The 19728-nt window shown below is 44.1% G+C and overlaps 1 protein-coding gene across 1 annotated transcript in view; it reads right to left on the bottom strand.

The window, feature by feature from the left end:
* Positions 1–7512, bottom strand: part of ALK (ALK receptor tyrosine kinase) — a gene marked incomplete in the record, with an annotated part of 645074 nt that extends 637562 nt beyond the window's left edge. The window contains 1 exon segment of the mRNA XM_073628762.1: positions 7407–7512. Coding sequence (XP_073484863.1) covers positions 7407–7449 — 43 coding nt within the window.
* Between the last annotated feature and the right edge of the window lie 12216 nt (positions 7513–19728).

Raw genomic sequence — 19728 nt, 5'->3', positions numbered from 1 at the left:
AAAAAAAAAAAACATAATGAATACCTCAATTTTTTTGTATAATATGAAAGATGATGTTACGCAGAGTAAATAGATACCTAACATGTCATGCTTTAAAATTGCGCGTGTGTGCTTTTTTATGTCACATGGTTTTTTGAGCACCGTTTTTTCAAAGGCAGTTTTTTGGGAAAAAATACACTTTAATGTATTAAAAAAAAACATAATAAATACTTAGATTTTTTTTGTATAATATGAAAGATAATGTTACGCCGAGTAAATAGATACCTAACATGTCATTCTTTAAAATTGCGCATGTGGCCGCTTTTTTATGTCACGCATATTTTTGCGTATTGTAAAATCTTGGATGAGGACCTTCTTCTCTCAGCCAGAACACTGAAGATGGGTCGTGGATGGGTCTTCCAGCATAATAATGACCTAAAACATACCGCCAAGGCAACAAAGGAGTGGCTCAAGAAGAAGCACATTATGGCCATGGAGTGGCCTAGCCAGTCTCCAGACCTTAATCTTATAGAAAATGTATGGAGGAAGCTGAACCTTCAAGTTGCCAAAAGACAGCCAAGAAACCTTAAGGATTTAGAGAAGATCTGTAAAGAGGAGTGGACCAAAATCCCTCCTGAGATGTGTGCAAACCTGATCACCAACTACAAGAAACGTCTGACCTCTGTAAATGCCAACAAGGGTTTCTTCACCAACTACTAAGTCATGTTTTGCTTGGGGGATCAAATACTTAATTTTATTCACTGAACTCCATTTATAACATTTGTATTGTGTGTTTTTTCTGGATTTTTGGTTGATATTCTGTCTCTATCATATAAAATACACCTGTGATAAAAATTATAGACCCTTCATTTCTTTGTAAGTGGGGCAAACTTACACAATCTGCAGGGGGAGCCAATCATTATTTTCCCCCCAATGTACTGAAGAATAGATTTTAGGGTTTAGATATATTTCCTCCCACCTACTGATAGACAGTTGTCGGTGCCCGGGGCCCCTAACCCTCACCTCTCCTCTACAAGCTGGAAGTTCTGGGAAATGAATAGACTGTGGAGGACCCAGCAGTTGCGACGCGGAACAGTAGGTCCATTTTTGGAGATGGGGGGGGGGGGGGGGGTTGTGAAGGTGTCGGGGCATTTTTTACTTTTATGCTGTGAAAGAATTAAGGTAAAAAACACCAGGGGAAGGGGGAGGGTCTATTTATAAATGTTTGCTGTGACAATATTTAAGCAATTGCACAGCTGTCATGAACATTATTGTGTCTAATATCTGTATTTCCTATGATCATCAGTTCCATTTAGTGGTGTCAGGGCTGGGCTCAGCCCTCCCTTCTCTGAGCTGGCCGCTCAGCTGTCAGCTAATTGCCAGCTCCTATCTCTCCACAGTTACTCAGCTGTTGATGATATCCTGCTCATTAGTCCTGCCTACTTAAGCCCTTCAGCCCAGTGGATCTCTGCCTTCACCTTGGTCAACATCACAGAGACGCTCTCCTGCATTCCTGTTAAAGACTTGCTTGGCTGACATCCCTTCTGGCTCCAGATCCTGCTTGCTGTTCCACTACATTGATCCCTGACTTCTGGCTTGGCTGACTATCCGTTCCGGGTACTGAACTTTGGCTATGTTTTGACTAGGTTTGTTCTTTTTTTACTTTTATTATTAAACAAGTGTGATTTAACTGTACTTCTGTCTCTGTCTGATTTCATGGTTTCCAGACAGGTGGCCATAGTGTGGTATTTTCCTGAAATGCCTCAATCAAGAAAATACTGCGTTGTGACCAATAGATTGAGCTGACATTTATAGGAAATAAAGAAATTAGACACAATACGGGGATTATTCATGGTGACTGTGTGAATGATCAGCACATTTTTATTAATAGACCCCCTTAGCCTTTAGTACTACTATAAATCACTAGGTGTGGGTCCTATGGCTTTACTTTGTGATCTGTAAATCGAGGGTTTCCACCTTCATCACTAGAGTGGCCTTTCTAAGAGCAGGGCAGGTAAGGGGGGGGTGTCCTCGGGATTAGGTGACCCCACAGACTGGAGGAACCAGCGATGAATGAGATAATCTGCTCTCCATCCCCCCCCCCCCCCCCCCCCCTGGAGTTCTTGCATTTATAGCCCTTGGCATCGCACTCACAGTGTTTTCAGCCTTCTTAGTCCTCGTTGCTTCTCGTTGCCAAAAGTCTTAAAAATAAAACTACATTCCCCATAAAACCCAATTTCATCTTTTTCTCATCACCTTTCCTGTGCCGTCTTTTTTTACTTCATTCTATCGGAATATCCTTGTCCTTTTGGCTGCACTTCAGGGCAGGAATTAAAGTAGAGACCTCAGCCTTCCTCTTATTTTACTAGGACTGTGACGGAACCGTCCAGCAACCAGCTCCGTCAAGATATAGCTTCCTCCAGTCTGGAACCAGGAACCGGGTATTATAGCTGAATATTGCACCCAAGATACTAGACGACACTAGCTGAGGTGCAAACTGGAACTCACTTTATTGCAAACTCACACAGAGGTTATATAGCACACAAGCTCGGGTGAGCCTGATCACATTATTGTATGAAAAATGCAAACTGAAAATAGGAATATATTAGACATGTGCAATTCGTTTAGTTCCGAATTAGTTTTTTAACGAATTTTGACAAATTTGTTAATTCCAAAATTTCCGGATATTCGGAAATTCAAAATTTCGGAAATTGGAAAATTCTAAATTTCAGAAATTCAAAAATTCAAAATTAGGAAATTTGAATATTCGAAATTTCATCAATTTGAAAATTCGGAAATTTGAAAATCCAAAAATAAGAATGAAAAATTCACATAAAATGAAAATCTGAAAATTAGAAAACCCAAAAATCTGAAATAATAACTAATAATAAATATTAAATTATAGGTATTGGAATTTCCTTATTATTATTTCAAATTTTACTGATTTTCTTTCTTTTTTTTCAGATTTTTCGGATTTTCGAATTTTCAAATTTTTGAATTTATGAATCTTCGAATTGCAAAAATTCGGAAATTTGGAAATTCTGAAATTTGAAAATTCGGATATTCGAAAATTCGAAATTCGGAAATTTGAAAATCCGAATTTCCGGATTTGCGAATGCCGAATTTTCAGATTTCCGAAATTCCGAATTTTCGAATTGCTGAATTTCCAAAAAAAGCAAAAAAAACGAATGAAACGAAAACAAACAAATTTTTTGTCAGTGTCAAGAATATATATACAAAAAAAACAGTGCTGCGCTACTTAATCCTCAAAACAAAGTAATCAACAAGTGTCATACTATGTATAATCCAATAAAAATGTGTATATTCCACAAAAAAAATGTAAATATGTATCTCAATAGTTCATGCATAAAGTGACTCATTGAAGAAAATCCAGCCGTATTCCACCCCAAGTGCAGATAAAGGTAAGTGCTCTCCACCACCAGTATCACCTCGTGAAAAGTACATTCAGCAGTTGTCCCCTCTGGGGATAATCAAGACACCTGGCAAACCTTGGATGCAAAGATCTCCTTAGGCAAAAGACTCCTTAATGGGTTCAAAAGACCACAATCATCTTGCTCATCAGGTTTATATATGCAGGAAAAAAGGCAACATATATTGCTCTCCGTTTGATAAAACTAATTTAATGGTTAAAAAAAGTAATGGGTACACTCACAAGAATAGCATAATGAGCTTGTGCAAGCTACAAAGCATTGAAATCACAAGCCATGGTGTGACGTCAGTCCGCAAGCTCCGCCCCCTAAACGTGTGGCGTCAGGACGTTGACTTCTTCAGTAAGGGGTCATATATTCTTGTAAATAGTAATATAATTAACTACTTGCTGACCACCCACTGCAGCAAGGTGGCTGGGCTGGGCTGCGCAAATCGCCGTACCGGTTCGGCGATTCGTACACTAGCATTCGTGGGCGTGCGCGTGCCGTGCTCCGATTGGCCAGCGGGGGGGCCAATCAGCGGGTCCAGCGGACTCGACGTCCGCCGGCTGCCTGCAATCGTTCCCCGCAGAGACAGAACGGGGATCTGCTGAAGTAAACAAGGCAGATCCCCGTTTTGTCAGGGGATGACACTGAGATCCATCTTCCTGACAGTCAAGGAAGCCATGATGGTCTCTGCTAACTTAAAACTCGGTGAGAAGATATATGTGAAAAGCTTGTTAATGAGATTTGGACAGCCCCTTCTTATATACTGGTGCCGGATAGTCTTAGCTGGGCTGGAGTCTCCTGCTATAATCCGTTCACTAAGGTGTCTTTCTGCCATGGTATACTTTCCCCATTGTGTGCCTCCTAGGTGTGAATTCCCATTGTTAATTGAGTCACCTATTGTTTCTGTCTGTCTGTTCATCTGTTGGAGATGTGACACAAAACTGGGGGTTCTCCAACTTCTTCAGTGTGTATTGTGAAAAATGCAGCAGGACCAAAATTTTTTTGCATTGAGGTGCTCCAGAACCCATTCATTTTGAATGGGCTGCCTAAATTAACCACTTCAGTACCCGGCCATTGTCAAATGATGTCCACAGATGGGATCTCCCATCCTGGGTGGACGTCATATGACGGCCTGGGCTTCCCAGCTGCCTAGAGGGCGCGCAAGCGCGCCCGCCGCTTTGCTCGGGACTCGGTGCGTGTGCCCGGCGGCCGCGATGACTGCAAAGCACCCGCGATTGCCCATTAACCGGGCCGGACCGTGGATCTGTGTGTGTAAACACACAGATCCACGTCCTGTCAGTTGAGAGGAGACCGATCTGTGTTCCCAGTACAGCGGAACACTGATCGGTCTCCTCCCCTTGTACGTCCCCTACAGTTAGAATCATTCCCTAGGAAACATATATAACCCCTCCCCGCCCCCTAGTGGTTAACCCCTTCACTGCCTGTCACATTTACACAGTAATCAATGCAATTTTATAGCATTGATCGCTGTATAAATGTGAATGGTCCCAAAGATGTGTCAAAAGTGTCCGATGTGTCTGCCATAATGTCGCAGTCACGAAAAAAAATCACGATCGCCGCTATTACTAGTAAAAAAAAAATATATATATTTTTTTTTTTTTAAAAATGCCATAAATCTATCCCGTATTTTGTAGACACTATAACTTTTGCGCAAACCAATCAACATACGCTTATTGCGATTTTTTTTTACCAAAAATATGTAGAAGAATACGTATCGGCCGAAACTGAGGAAAAATTTTTTTTTTTTTTTTTAATTGGGATATTTATTATAGCAAAAAGTAAAATATATTGTGTTTTTTTCAAAATTGTCGCTCTTCTTTTGTTTATAGCGCAAAAAATAAAAACCGCAGAGGTGATCCAATACCACCAAAAGAAAGCTCTATTTGTGGGGAAAAAAGGACGTCAATTTTTTTTGGGTACAGCATCGCACGACCGCGCAATTGTCGTTTAAAGTGCAACAGCACTGAAAACTAAAAATTGACCTGGGAAGGAAGGGGGTGAAAATGCCCGATATTGAACCGGTTAAAGTGAATGTAAACCCCAATTTTTAAATTTTTTTTTAATTAACACTTGTACCTTGTAGAGTAGAGGTATTCATGTCATCGGTGCCCAGTCTTGCCACAAAGAGTTAATCCAGCTCTGAGCAATCCTCTTATATTTCCCCCTTGCTGTGTATGACAGGTGACTTCCTTATCTCACAAAGAAGCATACAGAGCTTCACCTCTCTCCATCTCAGAGCTGTGCTAGCTATACTGAAAACTCCTCCCCACTACAGCCTGTGTGGCACAAGCGCAGGAGTCACAGGGGGGGCCGTGAACATGCTCTGCTTCTGCCCAGAACGCGCTCTGTGTCCCCTGTGCACCCACTTATAATATAACAAGCACGAGGTTCGTAATCGTGCCACTGTCAGCATAAGGGGAGCGTGGAGGTGGGCAGGAGCCTAGTGATGTCACAGCAGCATAGACCCACCCATGGATTTGTGAGTTTTGTGGGGCTCGGTGTAGTAAAGAGGGTGAGTTGTGGAAGGTAGGATTAGAATTAGAAGCCATGTACAGTGGTGTGGGTTTACATCCACTTTAATGCAATGCACCAGTGGTTGTCCGTCCATTAGGGGTGCATGGGCGTCACCCCCCCTTTTCATGCGTCTGCCCCCCTAATCTCCTTGGAGGGTCCCGAAAGCATGGATTACAATCAGGGTTTTTTGGTCTTTTTTGAAGCACGGGATTAGCGCCTGAGGCCCTAATAAAAAAGGGTGGGCTCTGCGCCCCGAGCCCACCCAGTTGTGTGACAATAGCCAAATAATATTCGCTATTGTCACACTGATCCTCCTCCCAGCCAATCAGGTAGCGGGTCCTGAGACCCGTCACCCAATTGGCTGAAAGGACAGGTGAACCTATTGGACACCTAGGAGGAGTAGGGAGGAGATGCATGACGGAAGCCACCGTGATGCAGAGGAGGAGGAGATGCAATGGAAGAACCTGCCCATCGCCCGTAGGAGTGCTGCCTGCCTGCGACCTAGATGGGGTAAGTGTGGGGCTGGATGAACAACCGACCAACTGACCAACCTCCCTCGGGGGCCGACCAACAGCGTAGGGGGGTGGGTGCTGCCGGCCGACCATTTTGGAGGGCCAGATAAAGATTTAGAACACCTGGGGCACCAATAATTAGAGGGCAACAAATATATCGGCCGATATTTGGCGTTTTTTAATTAATCGGCATCATCCGCCGATTATAATTTCAGCGCGACTTGCAAATGACTTCTGTAATAGACGTCAATGCAAGTTGCCTGAAGACTTCTGTGGAGCGACTTGTTTCTTCTCTCTGGGCAGCCTGCCAAGTCTGAGAAAAGAAGCTAAAGAGATACAATGTTTATACTTATCAATGGACTGAACTCCTTGTGTAGAAGTTCTCAGTTTAACCATTTAAAGACTAAGGCCTCTTTCACACTGAGACTGCAGGGGAGACATTTTGCAGGCAATATACAGGCGCTATTTTTAGCCCAAAAGCGCCTGAAAAATGCCCCAGTGTGAAAGGGGTCTAACTGTTAGATTTTATGAGATGAAGGGAAAAAAAAAAAAATCTGCCTAACATATCAGTCCCCAAAAAAAAAATTGGCATCATATATCGGCCATCGGCCTCTGTGATTTCTATATATCGGCATCGGCCAGAGAAAAACCCATATCGGTCGACCTCTACCAATAGTGACCTCTAAAAAGTGCAGAACTGAATATTGGTGCTATAGTAAACCTTCTTTCTGTTGACCTCCCTCTCATAAGTTCAGGAAATCATAGTAATAATAACATAACAGGAGCTCATGTGGGGAAAATCCAACATTTACCCAACTGTGGAAAGACTCCGACACGTGTCCACCATGGAGAAGGACCACAAGGGAACCTGAAACACAACTCAGTCTACCAATTACCACTGACCAGCCAGGGGTACCAGGACAGAGATTCCGGGAACACTCACCATGTTTGGGTCTGGGGCCGACGTATGAAAACACTTCCCTCATAATCCACGATATATTCCAGGTGTAGAAGTTCAGAGGATTGCTGGACGAGGTCTTCACATAATGGAAACCTGAAATGAGAACAATACAGATCATTAACTGGCCAATAAATGTTGAATAAAAATCAAACTTCTCCACATATACTGGCTAACACTCGAAATATTGGGGTGACGGGATGGAACTGTAGAGGGGAGTATAAAGTGGTCGTTGGGTGGGCAAGGTAGCAGTGTCTCTTCAAAGAGGGCCTGTCACTTATACAAAATAGGAGGGGGTGGGGTCATTTTACAGACAATCTGATGACATACGGAAGCAGAACCAAAGTGTATTGGCCTTGTGAAGTAAGGAAACACAGTGGAGACGAATTTACCAACCTGGAGCAGACAGAATCTGAATGGCAACCAATCGGCTTCTACCTGCAGCTTGTTCAGTTAAGCTGTGAAAATGAAAGCTAGAAGCTGATTGGTTACTATGTATAGCTGTTCCATATTCAGGCTGCTCCAGTTTTAGTAAACTCCCCTCATTGTAAAGTACAGTAAGGTCCACCATTGTCACTGTCAGGATCTGATCCAGAAAAATGTATGTAGCTAGTCCTTTCTCTCTCTCTCTCTCTTTCTTTTTCTTTCCTTCTTTCTCCCCCCTTTTCTTTCTCACTCCCCCCTCTCTCTTTTATTCCCTCTCCCCCCCCCCTTTCTTTCTTTCTCTCTGTATCTCGCTCTCTCATCCCTCTTTGTTCCTCTTTCTTTTCTTTCTTTCTTTCTTTCTTTCTTTCTTTCTTTCTTTCTTTCTTTCTTTCTTTCTTTCTTTCTTTCTTTCTTTCTTTCTTTCTTTCTTTCTTTCCCTCTCTTTGTTCCTCTTTCTTTTTTTTCATTCTTTATCCCTCACTCTCTTTGTTTCTCTCTTTATCTCTCTCTCTTTTTCCCCTTTCTTTCTGTATTTTTCTTTCTTTATTTTTCCCTCTCTCTATCTTTTTGTACCTCTCTCTCTCTCTCTCTCTCTCTCTCTCTCTCTCTCTCTCTGATCCTTTTTCTTTCCATCTTTATCCCTCTCTCTCTCTTTCTCTCTGTTTCTCTCTCTCTGTGCCTTTCCTTTTCCCTCTTTCTTTCTGTATTTTTCTTTCTTTTTCCCTCTTTCTTTCTCTTTGTATCTCTCTCTCTCTCTCTCTCCTCTCTCTCTCTCTCTCTCTCTCTCTCTCTCTCTCTCTCTCTCTCCTCTTTCCCTCTTTCTTTCTGTATTTTTCTTTCTCTCTTTTCCTCTCTCTCTTTTTCATTATCTCTCTCTCTTTCTTTCTCTCTGTATCTCTCTCTCTGTGTCTTTCCTTTCCCTCTTTCTTTCTTTCTTTCTTTCTTTCTTTCTTTCTTTCTTTCTTTCTTTCTTTCTTTCTTTCTTTCTTTCTTTCTTTCTTTCTTTCTTTCTTTCTTTCTTTCTTTCTTTCTTTCTTTCTCTGTCTCTCTCTCTCTCTCTCTCTCTCTCTCTCTCTCTCTCTCTCTCTCTCTCTCTCTCTCTCTCTCTCTCTCTGTTGCTCTTTTTCCCTCTTTCTTTCTTTCTGTATTTTTCTTTCTTTCTTTTCCCCTCTCTCTCTTTCTTTCTGTATCTCTTTCTCTTTCTTAGATACATCTACAATAAGTAGTCCACGCCTTCTCTCTTTAATTTTATTCCATATATAATAAAAGAACGGACACATTCCGGGGTTAACAAATATAAAACACTTTTATGGTTACATCGATGGATCATTTTTTTTCCCGTACTGATCTTATATACAAAGTGGAGAAGGTGACGGCGTGGAGCCATCTTGGCGTTGGATCAGATATATATTAGCTGACCTTTCTCCGGTGTTGTGGAATGTTCTGTATTCCCCGTGGAGCCCAGAGGATCAATCCCAATGAATGGATAATGGAGTGCTCTTCAATCTGATAACATGAAATGTATAGTTCAGCACTCGCCCAAATCTCATTTCTTGGCCTTTAGAAATGGTGACACTGCGGGAATGGAGGTCACCATAGGGGGGCAAGAGTATAAGTGTAATCCACTTAAAGAGAACCTGTAATTTAATAGTAAACGTTTTCTGTATGGGGGAGGTGATGACTCTCGATGTGGTCCCCTCATTGATGAAGGCTTTAGTGTATTATGGAAGCGTCTGTCCGAAGCTGACTCTGATCCTGAGTGCCACGGCACAAGTTTTAGTCCTTTGTGTAATCAGCATGATATGATTTAGAACTCATCACAGTGCCCCGTTATATTACAGTCCATTCTTAAAGTATATGTAAACTCTCACCTTGTAAAATAAACCATTAAGTTTAAAATAGCAATGGAATCAAAACATTTGTTTGTATTTTTTGGTTCATTGTGATCATATAATCTCTGATCTCAGCTACATAAGGAGCTTAGAGAGGTGGGGGTGGAGAAACAGCAGAACACTGATCTTCCCAGTGAATGGCTGTGCAGAGGGGTGTGTCAGCACACAAGTCTGATCATTGGAGGACAGCACAAAAACGTAAAGAGAGCCAGTAACACTGTAATCATTTAAAGAGTACTTTATTGGTTACATCGGAGTGACAATAAAATAAGGCGTTGACGCGTTTTGGCAAAGAGCCTTAGTCGTTCTCTCAGCACAGCCAGAAAACTACCCACACTGGGATGGATGTGCTCTCATGCCTAGACGTGCTTTCATGCCTAGCGTGGTCAGTTTGACATAGGACAGCAGGTAAACTGGTGCGATCACCAGGGATTTCACATAAAGAGAACAAGAGACTTTTTAACACAAGTACATGGTACAGCAGCCACATATCAGGAAAATAAAATGTTGAGGTAACATATTCTTTAAATCAGGGCCCCATCAGAGTCCTCTCTTTCATCAAAGTTTCAATCAGAATCCCCATTACATGAAGGTCCCCAACAGATTTCCCCATTACATCAGAGTCCCCATCATGATCCCCCCTTACATCAGGCCCCCATCAGAGTTCCCCCTTATATCGGAGTCCCTATCAGCATCCCCCCTTACATCAGAGTCCCCATTTACATCAGAGTACCCCCTAACATCACTGTCCCCATTAGAGTCCCCCTACATTACAGTTTATCCTTAAATCAGGGTCTCCATCAGAGTCCCCCAGTCCCTCCTTAAATCAGGGATCCCTTTAGAGTTCCCACTTACACCAGAGGCCCTCCTTACATCAGGGCCCCCATCAGAGTCTCCCGTTACACCAGAGGCCCTCCTTACATCAGGACCCCCATCATAGTCTCCCCTGATGTAAGGAGGCAACAGTGACATTTACAAAAGAAAAAAAATACATTTGGATTGCTGGTATGTAAAAATGCCACTTTTCCTTAATACATCCTTTAGAAAAAATGACATAATGGCAAAAAAAAAAAAAAAAATCTGCCCCCCTCCCCGGAAATCCCAACCAGGACTCATATCCTTGGTCAGGATAAGAACCCCAATGCAAAAAAATAAGAAAAAAAAAGTTAACCCCCCCCAAAAAAATCCATACCAGATGCTTCAGGTGTGGTATAGCTTTTAATTCAATTTTCCCATTCAAAGGACAAATCAAAAAGTTGATGTGGGGTCCCCCCCCGATATCCATACCAAACGCTCATCTGAGTATGCAGCCTTGCTTGCCAGCACATTTGATGCATGATGCATTTCATTCTTGGACCCAGGCAGCACAATGTCTTGGGCCAGCCCTGACTGTATGTATATATATTTGTATTTATTTATTTATTATATATATATATATATATATATATATATATATATATATATATATATATATATATATATATATAGTGATATTGGGGGGGGATATCTAGCTCAGTGGTAGATGCGTTTGAGGCCGGGTTCACACTGGTACGACAAACGCTCCAACATTGGGAGCTCATGTCGCATGACGTGTGAAAATCAATGTTTCCCTATGGGAGCCGCAATCATGCCCCGGGCAGTGACTTCATAAGGGGTGGGGTCATCGGATGACATCATTCGGTGACTACGCCCCTTGCCTATATAAGTTGTTGCTCACCGCGAAGAAGACCGGAGGGAAGAAGGCGACGGAGAAGACCGGGCCACCGCCAGCAAAGGAGCCGGCAAAAGAGAGTTCACCACCAACGGAAACTTCAGTTTAAGGGCGTGGTAGCCCACTTTCATTGAAAGTAACAAAAATAAAAGTTCATACATGCATGGGTTGCCCACACAGGGGTTATTCTGCCAAAAATTACAACAAAAAATGAAAATGCCAAGCCAACTGTCTCTCAAGGCTCACTCAGCCTTGGTCGCAGTACAAAGCTGTGCAGGCCCACTCTAGGAAGGGGTTCTCCTGACACTCCAGGCTTTCACACTCCTCCAGGACTCATGGTCCCCTCTGGTTCCCAGGACTCTCTCTCTTCCAGTGGTCTCAGCTATGGTCTCCCCGACTCTCTCAGCTGGCCCAACTCTCTCAGTCCACTGACCTGGAACCTCTCCTACATGGAGTGCCGTCTCAAGGATATTGCCTTGGTTCTTAAACGTTCTCCCTCCCGGCTGCAGCAACTGCTCCAACACCAACTCCCCTGAGCTCCGCTCAGATCTGCCTTATAATGAGTGCACACACGCAACCTGCAGAACTTCTGGAAAGCCCGGACACAAGACTGAAGACTCCATCCCTACCAATGCTCTTTGAAGTCTTCAAGTTTTCAGCCCCAATCCAAACTTACAAAATCCAGAGAAGACTTAAAGCATAGTTTTCTCTGCTCACCAATCTTCTGCTGGAACCTTTCAAACTGCCTCTTTGAGAGTTCTGTGTCCATATATATATTGCTGTATGAAGCAGATCCAGGAATTTGGAAGTTGGTCATCAGATACTTTTTAAATGACAACATATTAGTACTTCCTTTCTTAATAAATGTCCCATTTTATTGCCCATGTAGTACTACCCTCATCCATTCACATAACGAGGGTCTGTTGTTCATTGGAGCCGAGCCTCGTTCCAGGGAGAAGCAGCTCTGTGCATCTCCATTTGCAGGATGCCCTCCGTGGTCCCCTCCACCCTCCGACCATTAATATTGATGTCCCCGGCATATTGAGACATTGGGATTTTGTCCTCCGTCCCCAGTGCCCACCAATCATTTTTACAGCTCTTTCGTTGATTGTCCAAAACTAATAATCCCATTTTCCGACAACGGCATTACTTTCTGCTCCAATTATTTACACTTTATTACTTTCATAAACTGCCCGGGGAGTCTAAAAATAGCCGAGGGTGCGCGGCTGGCAGGACGGGATCATTTATGGGCTCTTGGCTGAGGTGTCTGAGGTGTGAAGAGACGGAGACGGTGAAATATGGGGGGGGGGATGCGGCATCTTCGGGAAGTTTTCTGCCGGCTGTTGTTATCGGAGTGGTTGGCAGCTGGAAGTGTGAATCCATTAGCATTGTTCACAGTGTGCGCCCTCCGAGGATCAGCTCTAAGGGAAGGGTGTCCAATGACCGCCGCTGGGGCAGAAAGGGAATCTTTTCTAGGATGAATCTTGTTGGAGACATATAGAAACTCATAATACCGGAAAGTGGCAATTAAAAAAAATCAATTTTATCTCAAATTTTTGCAAATTTTCAACTCGTATCTTCTTTCCCATCGGTTATTTAACCACCTGCCTACCGGGCAAATTCTGACATTTTTCTCCTACAGAAGTATCATTTATTTGCTAGAAAACTACTTAGAACCCTCTTTTTAACCACTTCAGGACCGCCCACAGTACATCTACATCATTACTTTGACGTTAAATGCCCAGTATTTTTTACTTTTTTGTACTGGGGCAATTCTGCGTCCAATAAAAGTCATCCTGGCGGCGGATTCGCGACAGGATCACTTTTACAGGGGCGGGAGAGGTGCCCCCCCCCCTAGGGTGACCACATTTCCAAACTAGGTTACACTACATTACGATACATTAGATAGATTGATGAAATGTTTTAAAATTGCAACTGTAATTAAAATGTGATATTAAAGTGGTTGTAAACCCCCCCGCCAAAAAAAAAAAAACTGCAAGACAAAGGCATAATGAGCTAGTATACATAGCATACTAGCTCATTATGAAATACTCACCTTAGATCGAAGCCCGCGCACTGCTCCAGCCGGCAACATCGCTCCTGGAGTTACTTCCGGGTATCAAGGGCTCCGGCGCTGTGATTGGCCCGGAGCCGCGATGACGTCACACTCCCGGAGTGATTGGCTGGAGCCACAATGACGTCACACTCCCGGAATTACTTCCGGGTATCGCGGGCTCCAGCGATGTGATTGGCCAGAGCTGTGATGATGTCAAACTCCTGGAGTGATTGGCCGGAGCCACGATGACACTTCCGGAGGTACTTCCGGGTATCGCTGTAATTGGCCAGGAGCCGCCGGTAACAGCACACGAACGTGCCGTTGCTTCAGTGCACATGTGCTGATGATGTCGGCACATGTAGATACAGGGGATATCTCCTAAACCGTTTAGGAGATATCCAGGGTAGCTACAGGTAAGCCTTATTATAGGCTTACCTGTAGTCAAAAGTGTATTGTAAGGGTTTACAACCACTTTAACAATCATTACCAACATATATGTATTCCTTCTGGTTCTAATACCAGCGTCCCTAATTCGAAAAAGTTTGCTGTTTAATAATATGTCTATGTATTATCTCTATAACAGATATAGTAATTAAAGTAGAATCCAAGGCCCCCATGAAGCGGGTCATCCTGCGAAACACGTTGGCCAACTCATCGGATTCTTCAGCCAGGAATAACAACAACCTGCCCTGCCCCTAATTCCGCCCTCATAAATTATCTCATGCAATTACACTTAAATGTTTTATGCAGAATTAAGTTACAAAAATAAATATTAACAACAACTTTATCAGTGCCCCTCAGCACAGCCTCACCTGTGCCTATCAATGCAGCCTCGTCAGTGCCCATCAATGCAGCCTCATCAGTGCCCATCAATGCAGTCTTGACAGTGCCCATCATTGCAGCGTGACCTGTGCCCACTATTGCACCCTCACCTGTGCCCACCATTGCAGCCTCACTGTGCCCATCATTGCAGCCTCACTGTGCCCACTATTGCAGCCTCACTGTGTCCACCATTGCAGCTTCACTGTGCCCACCATTGCAGCCTCACTGTGCCCACCATTGCAGCCTCGCCTGGGCAGAGGAAGAGAGAGGGTGGCCGGATCATGACTGGAGGAAGAGGAAAGCCGCGGGATCACCGAGCAGAATAGCACGCCAGAACTGCTTACATTACAATTGCCTCCGCTCTGCTCGCCATCATCCACAGCCCCGCCTCCTCCTAACCCTGCGCCTGTGATAGACAGAACACATCCCAGCATTGGACCGGCGTTCTGTCTATCACAGGCGCAGGGTCAGGAGGGGGCGGGGCTGTGAATGACGGCGAGCAGAGCGGAGGCAATTGTAATGTAAGCTGTTACAGCGTGCTATCCGCGCTCTGTGATCCTGCGGCTTTTCACAAAGCTCTCTTTCCCTGGGGCGATCGATGGGAGAATGGCTCCTGATCAACCCTGCCAGCCGGCAGTGCTCGACCCCCCCCCCCCCCCGCTCCCAGCCAGCCCAGCTCCTTGCCTTGCCAGCCCTCATTTTCCATGCGAGTAGGCAAGTAGAAAATTTGGGGGCTGATGTATAAAACATGCTGTAGCAAAAGACATTTCTAAAGAAAAAAAAACGAATCAAATCACAATTGATTGACTCGCAGTTGCACCCGGTAATTGAAAACAAATAAATAAAGGAAAAAATGGCGTGGGGTCTCTACCCCCAGTCTATACCACCCCCCCATGGCATGTAAGGGCATGTGGCCTGGCATGATTCAGAAGAGGGGGGTCTCGCTTGTCCCCCCCTTTCCTGACCTGCCAGTCTGCTTGCTCGGATAAAGCTCTGGTATGGATTTTGGGGGGGGACCCCACGCCGCCTTTTTTTTTTACTTGCAATTTTTTTAAATTAATATTCAGCTGTCAGTGGGGAAACCCATTGACAGCTGTTGACTCATTGGTTGTTAAAAGGGCTGCGATGCATACTAGCCCATTATGCTTTTAATTTGCAGGCCTTGCGGGGAGCAAAAGAGGAAGTAAAACCCATCGGGGTTTACGTCCTCTTTAATTTGTAAAAGCAGCAGTGACACATTACCACTGTGCTGCACATAGAACAGAGGGAGGGGAGGGACAAAGCAGGCTCCACCCACTAAAGCAGGTGGGTGGGGACTAGACCAGTGACTCTGCACAAGGAGAGAGAGAAGAGCCGTGGAAGGAACCCAACATGCTCCACCCACTACAGAAAACGATGGGAGGGGGCAGAGACAACACCAGTAACCCTGCACAAGGAGAAAGTGTAGAGCTGTGGGAGGGGCCCAGCAAGCTCCACCCACTATATACTACTTGTAGAAAACTTCAGGAAGGGGCAGAGACAAGACCAGTAACCCTGCACAAGGAGAGAGAGAGAGAGAGCAGAGCTGTGGGAGGAGCTCATCGGGCCCCACCCAACTACAAAAAACTACAGGAGGGGGTGGAGACAAGACCAGTCCCTCTGCACAAGGAGAGAGGTCAGCAGTGAGCGGTCTTTATTACAGGAAGTCTCACACTGGATTTCTGCACAGATCTGGGAGAAAGACTCAAAGATCACCGAGATACAAGGAGAAAACACGTGGATTTATTATCCCGGAGCTTTAAAACAGCGTTAAACTAGCGCCCCCCTATGGACACATCATCACACCGCTGTTTAGTGAATCATTTATCGGGAGTGTTTAATACATTATATATTCTATGAGTAAGAAAGTTTTTATTCTGTACTGATGGAATAATGTGATAGTGATAAATATAGGAGCTGCCGCGTCCACTATGACCCTGACCTAGGTCGGGTCTAAAGTGAAAAATTGTCTATCGGTTTTTAGCGGTGATGGCGCTGCTCTGTGGTAAATTAGTTTTAATGCTCTAATAGTGATGATAAATAAAATCTGTGATGGGGGACAATCAATAAAGGGCCAAGTGCTAATCGTCTGTGGTGCTTATGTAGCTGACATGTGCAAAGCGGGAAAAAAAAACAAATAGATAAATATCAATCAATCAATCTGTGTACAGTGAGTAAGATGAACAGTCTCAAAAAAGGAACAGCCTCAGGGGCTTAAGCCACTGGAGATAATCACTAATTAGTAGGAAAAAAATCACAGTATATATCCAATAAATATACATTAAAAAGTCATGACAATATATCTATAATAAATGGTAGGAAGTATCTTAAATGTTCTAATTAATATTCAGAAAAATCTCAAAGAAACTCCACTGGTCATGATAAAACGCTCAGAAACCATGAAATCAGGCCGGGACAGAAGTACAGTTAAATCACACTTGTTTAATAATAAAAGTAAAAAGAACAAACGTAGTCAAAACATAGCCAGAGTTCAGTAACCGGAACGGATAGTCAGACAAGCCAGGAGTCAGGGATCAATGTAGTGGAACAGCAAGCAGGATCTGGAGCCAGAAGGGATGTCAGCAAAGCAAGTCTTGAACAGGATCGCAGGAGATAGCTTCTGTGATGTTGACCAAGGAGAAGGCAGAGATCGTCTGGACTGGACAGCTTAAGTAGGCAGGACTGACGAGCAGGATATCATCAACAGCTGAGTAACTGTGGAGAGATAGGAGCTGGCAATTAGCTGACAGCTGAGCGGCCAGCTCAGTGAAGGAAGGGCTGAGCCCAGCCCTGACAAAAGCAATCCATTGAAAAAAGCAAAAGCAAAGGAAAAAATTCTTCTCTAACAGACAAAGAAGGTGACTTGTGCTTCTTAATCCACGCCGTGCTGGATATAGAGTATTTAAGGTGCAGGTGCTTCACTCACTGCTCTTTTCTATATAATGCGCTTACCAGAGAGCTCTCCCCTCAAGGGGGTGTAGTCCCTTCAAACCACTGTGTGCTGAAGTATTGAAACAGAGCTCCGGTGGTGTTGATCTCTAACAGCCTCGTTATACACAATATGCAAGGAAAAGAAATAACACCCAGTAGTGCAATACCATTTTAACTTGATTTATTTGGTCATCAAACGTATAAATTTGCACTTACATTGTTTAAAAATTGCGTAAGCAATGAGAAAATGGGAAGTCCATGATTCCCGGAGGTTCCTCAGACAAAAACAGGAAGTGACACAATGACGCTGTGGCTCTTCCCTATGCGTTTCGTCATCTAGACGTCACCTGGATCTGGCACTATCTTGCTACATTTCCTGGAGTATATACCATGTGGTAACCTAGCAACCCGGTGTTAATTAGGTTAGCCACCATTTTGTTGTCCTTACTTAGCTTCTATACGAGTGGTTCATAATGTACCCATGTTTGGTTAGATTAAATTAATCTTTTTGTAGTTCTGAAATTCAAAATTTATCCTGCACGTGTAGTTCCTAAAAATATGGGAAGTATTTACGGTGCAGGTGCTACACTCCGTGCTCTTTTCTATATAATGCGCTTACCAGAAGGCTCTCCCCTCGAAGGGGGTGTAGTGCCCTCACAGCCACACCCCCAGTTCCAAAATTCAAAATTTATCCTGCATGTGTAGTTCCTAAAAATATGGGAAGATACTTTACGGAGGTTCTATGCCTTAGTGTTGATAGATAAAAATATATTTGGTAAATAAGTATAACGGACAAAATTAGTCCGTAATTTGTGTCACGGCATATAGAATACTATGCAAAGGATATGTAGGGGACAAAAATGTTGAAAAAATATGCATATTTGATGACAAAAATGAATTTAAAAATACATGATAAAACTACCTCATAAAAAAGCGCCTAATAAAAAAACATATATTTTGAGGGATTTATGAAAAAGGATCTATTGTATAAAATATTGTGTAAAATAGTAGAAAAGAGTATAAAAGTGGCATTACTGAGAAAAATTGGAAATTGAAAGGAGGAAGGGATGTTAGGTATTTGAGAGCAAATTGATCATTCAAGACCTGTGTCTGTGATACTGAATTCATTTAAAAAAATTAGTTAATTAATTAATTTGATCTTAGAAATTAGTGATAAAACAATTCAGGTCTTTATCATTGTTCAGACCTTCTGGTTGGAGGGTATTTAACAAGAAAATCCATCTGGTCTCCTTTTGTGAGATTTTGTTTCTTCTTGTCATCACCTCTCCAATCAGGGGCGGATCCAGGGGGGGGCGGGGCAATGGGGCAATTGCACCCCCCGAGAAAATATTGAAGACTGAGGCTGAGCGCGCTCAGGGTAACCAGATCTGCGGCTATTCTAAGCATGAATTATTGCTTAGAAACCTCGGGACTGCACTCTCCACCCCCTGTACCTTCCCCTGCAGTTCTTCAGCCTCTCTCCTGCAGGCTGCTGCTTGAGTGGGCGGGATGGGGAGGTGCCTTTTCCACGAGATCACGCTCGTCTGGAAGAGGGAGATGTGTGCAGCTGCTGAGCAGAGAGAGCCGTGTGAAAGCTCCTGGAGGTGAGCTCTGCTGCCAGCACTACATTGTGAATTTGTTTACAGGCACCTCTATGCTGAGTTACTGCAGCTTAGCATAGAGGTGCTGTTAGAGGACAAATTAGATCTTCATCTTCTTTTCATGACAAGTGAGAAATTGAACTCATTAAAAGATTATGACTGCCCCCTGGTGTAAACCCTCCTGATCCCCCCCCCCCAGTGTATCAGTGTATGCCCTCCTGATTCCCCCCCCAGTGTATCAGTGTATTCCCTCCTGATTCCCCCCCCCCCAGTGTATCAGTGTATGCCCTCCTGTTTGCCCCCCCCCAGTGTATCAGTGTATGCCCTCCTGATTCCCCCCCAGTGTATCAGTGTATGCCCTCCTGATCCCCCCCAGTGTATCAGTGTATGCCCTCCTGATCCCACCCAGTGTATCAGTGTATGCCCTCCTAATCCCCCCCCCCAGTGTATCAGTGTATGCCTTCCTGATTCTCCCCCCAGTGTATCAGTGTATGCCCTCCTAATTCCTCCCCCCCAGTGTATCAGTGTATGCCTTCCTGATTCTTCCCCCCCCCCCAGTGTATCAGTGTATGCCCTCCTGATCCCCCCCCCCCCCGTGTATCAGTGTATGCCCTCCTGATTCTCCCCCCCAGTGTATCAGTGTATGCCCTCCTGATTCCCCCCCCAGTGTATCAGTGTATGCCCTCCTGATTCTCCCCCCCAGTGTATCAGTGTATGCCCTCCTGATTCTCCCCCCCAGTGTATCAATGTATGCCCTCCTGATTCCCCCCCCCCCCCCCAGTGTATCAGTGTATGCCCTCCTGATTCTCCCCCCCAGTGTATCAATGTATGCCCTCCTGATTCTCCCCCC

This window comes from Aquarana catesbeiana, linkage group LG04 (genome assembly GCF_042186555.1).
Source record: "Aquarana catesbeiana isolate 2022-GZ linkage group LG04, ASM4218655v1, whole genome shotgun sequence".
NCBI lineage: Eukaryota > Metazoa > Chordata > Amphibia > Anura > Ranidae > Aquarana > Aquarana catesbeiana.
This window is presented reverse-complemented; position numbering and strand designations above follow the sequence as displayed.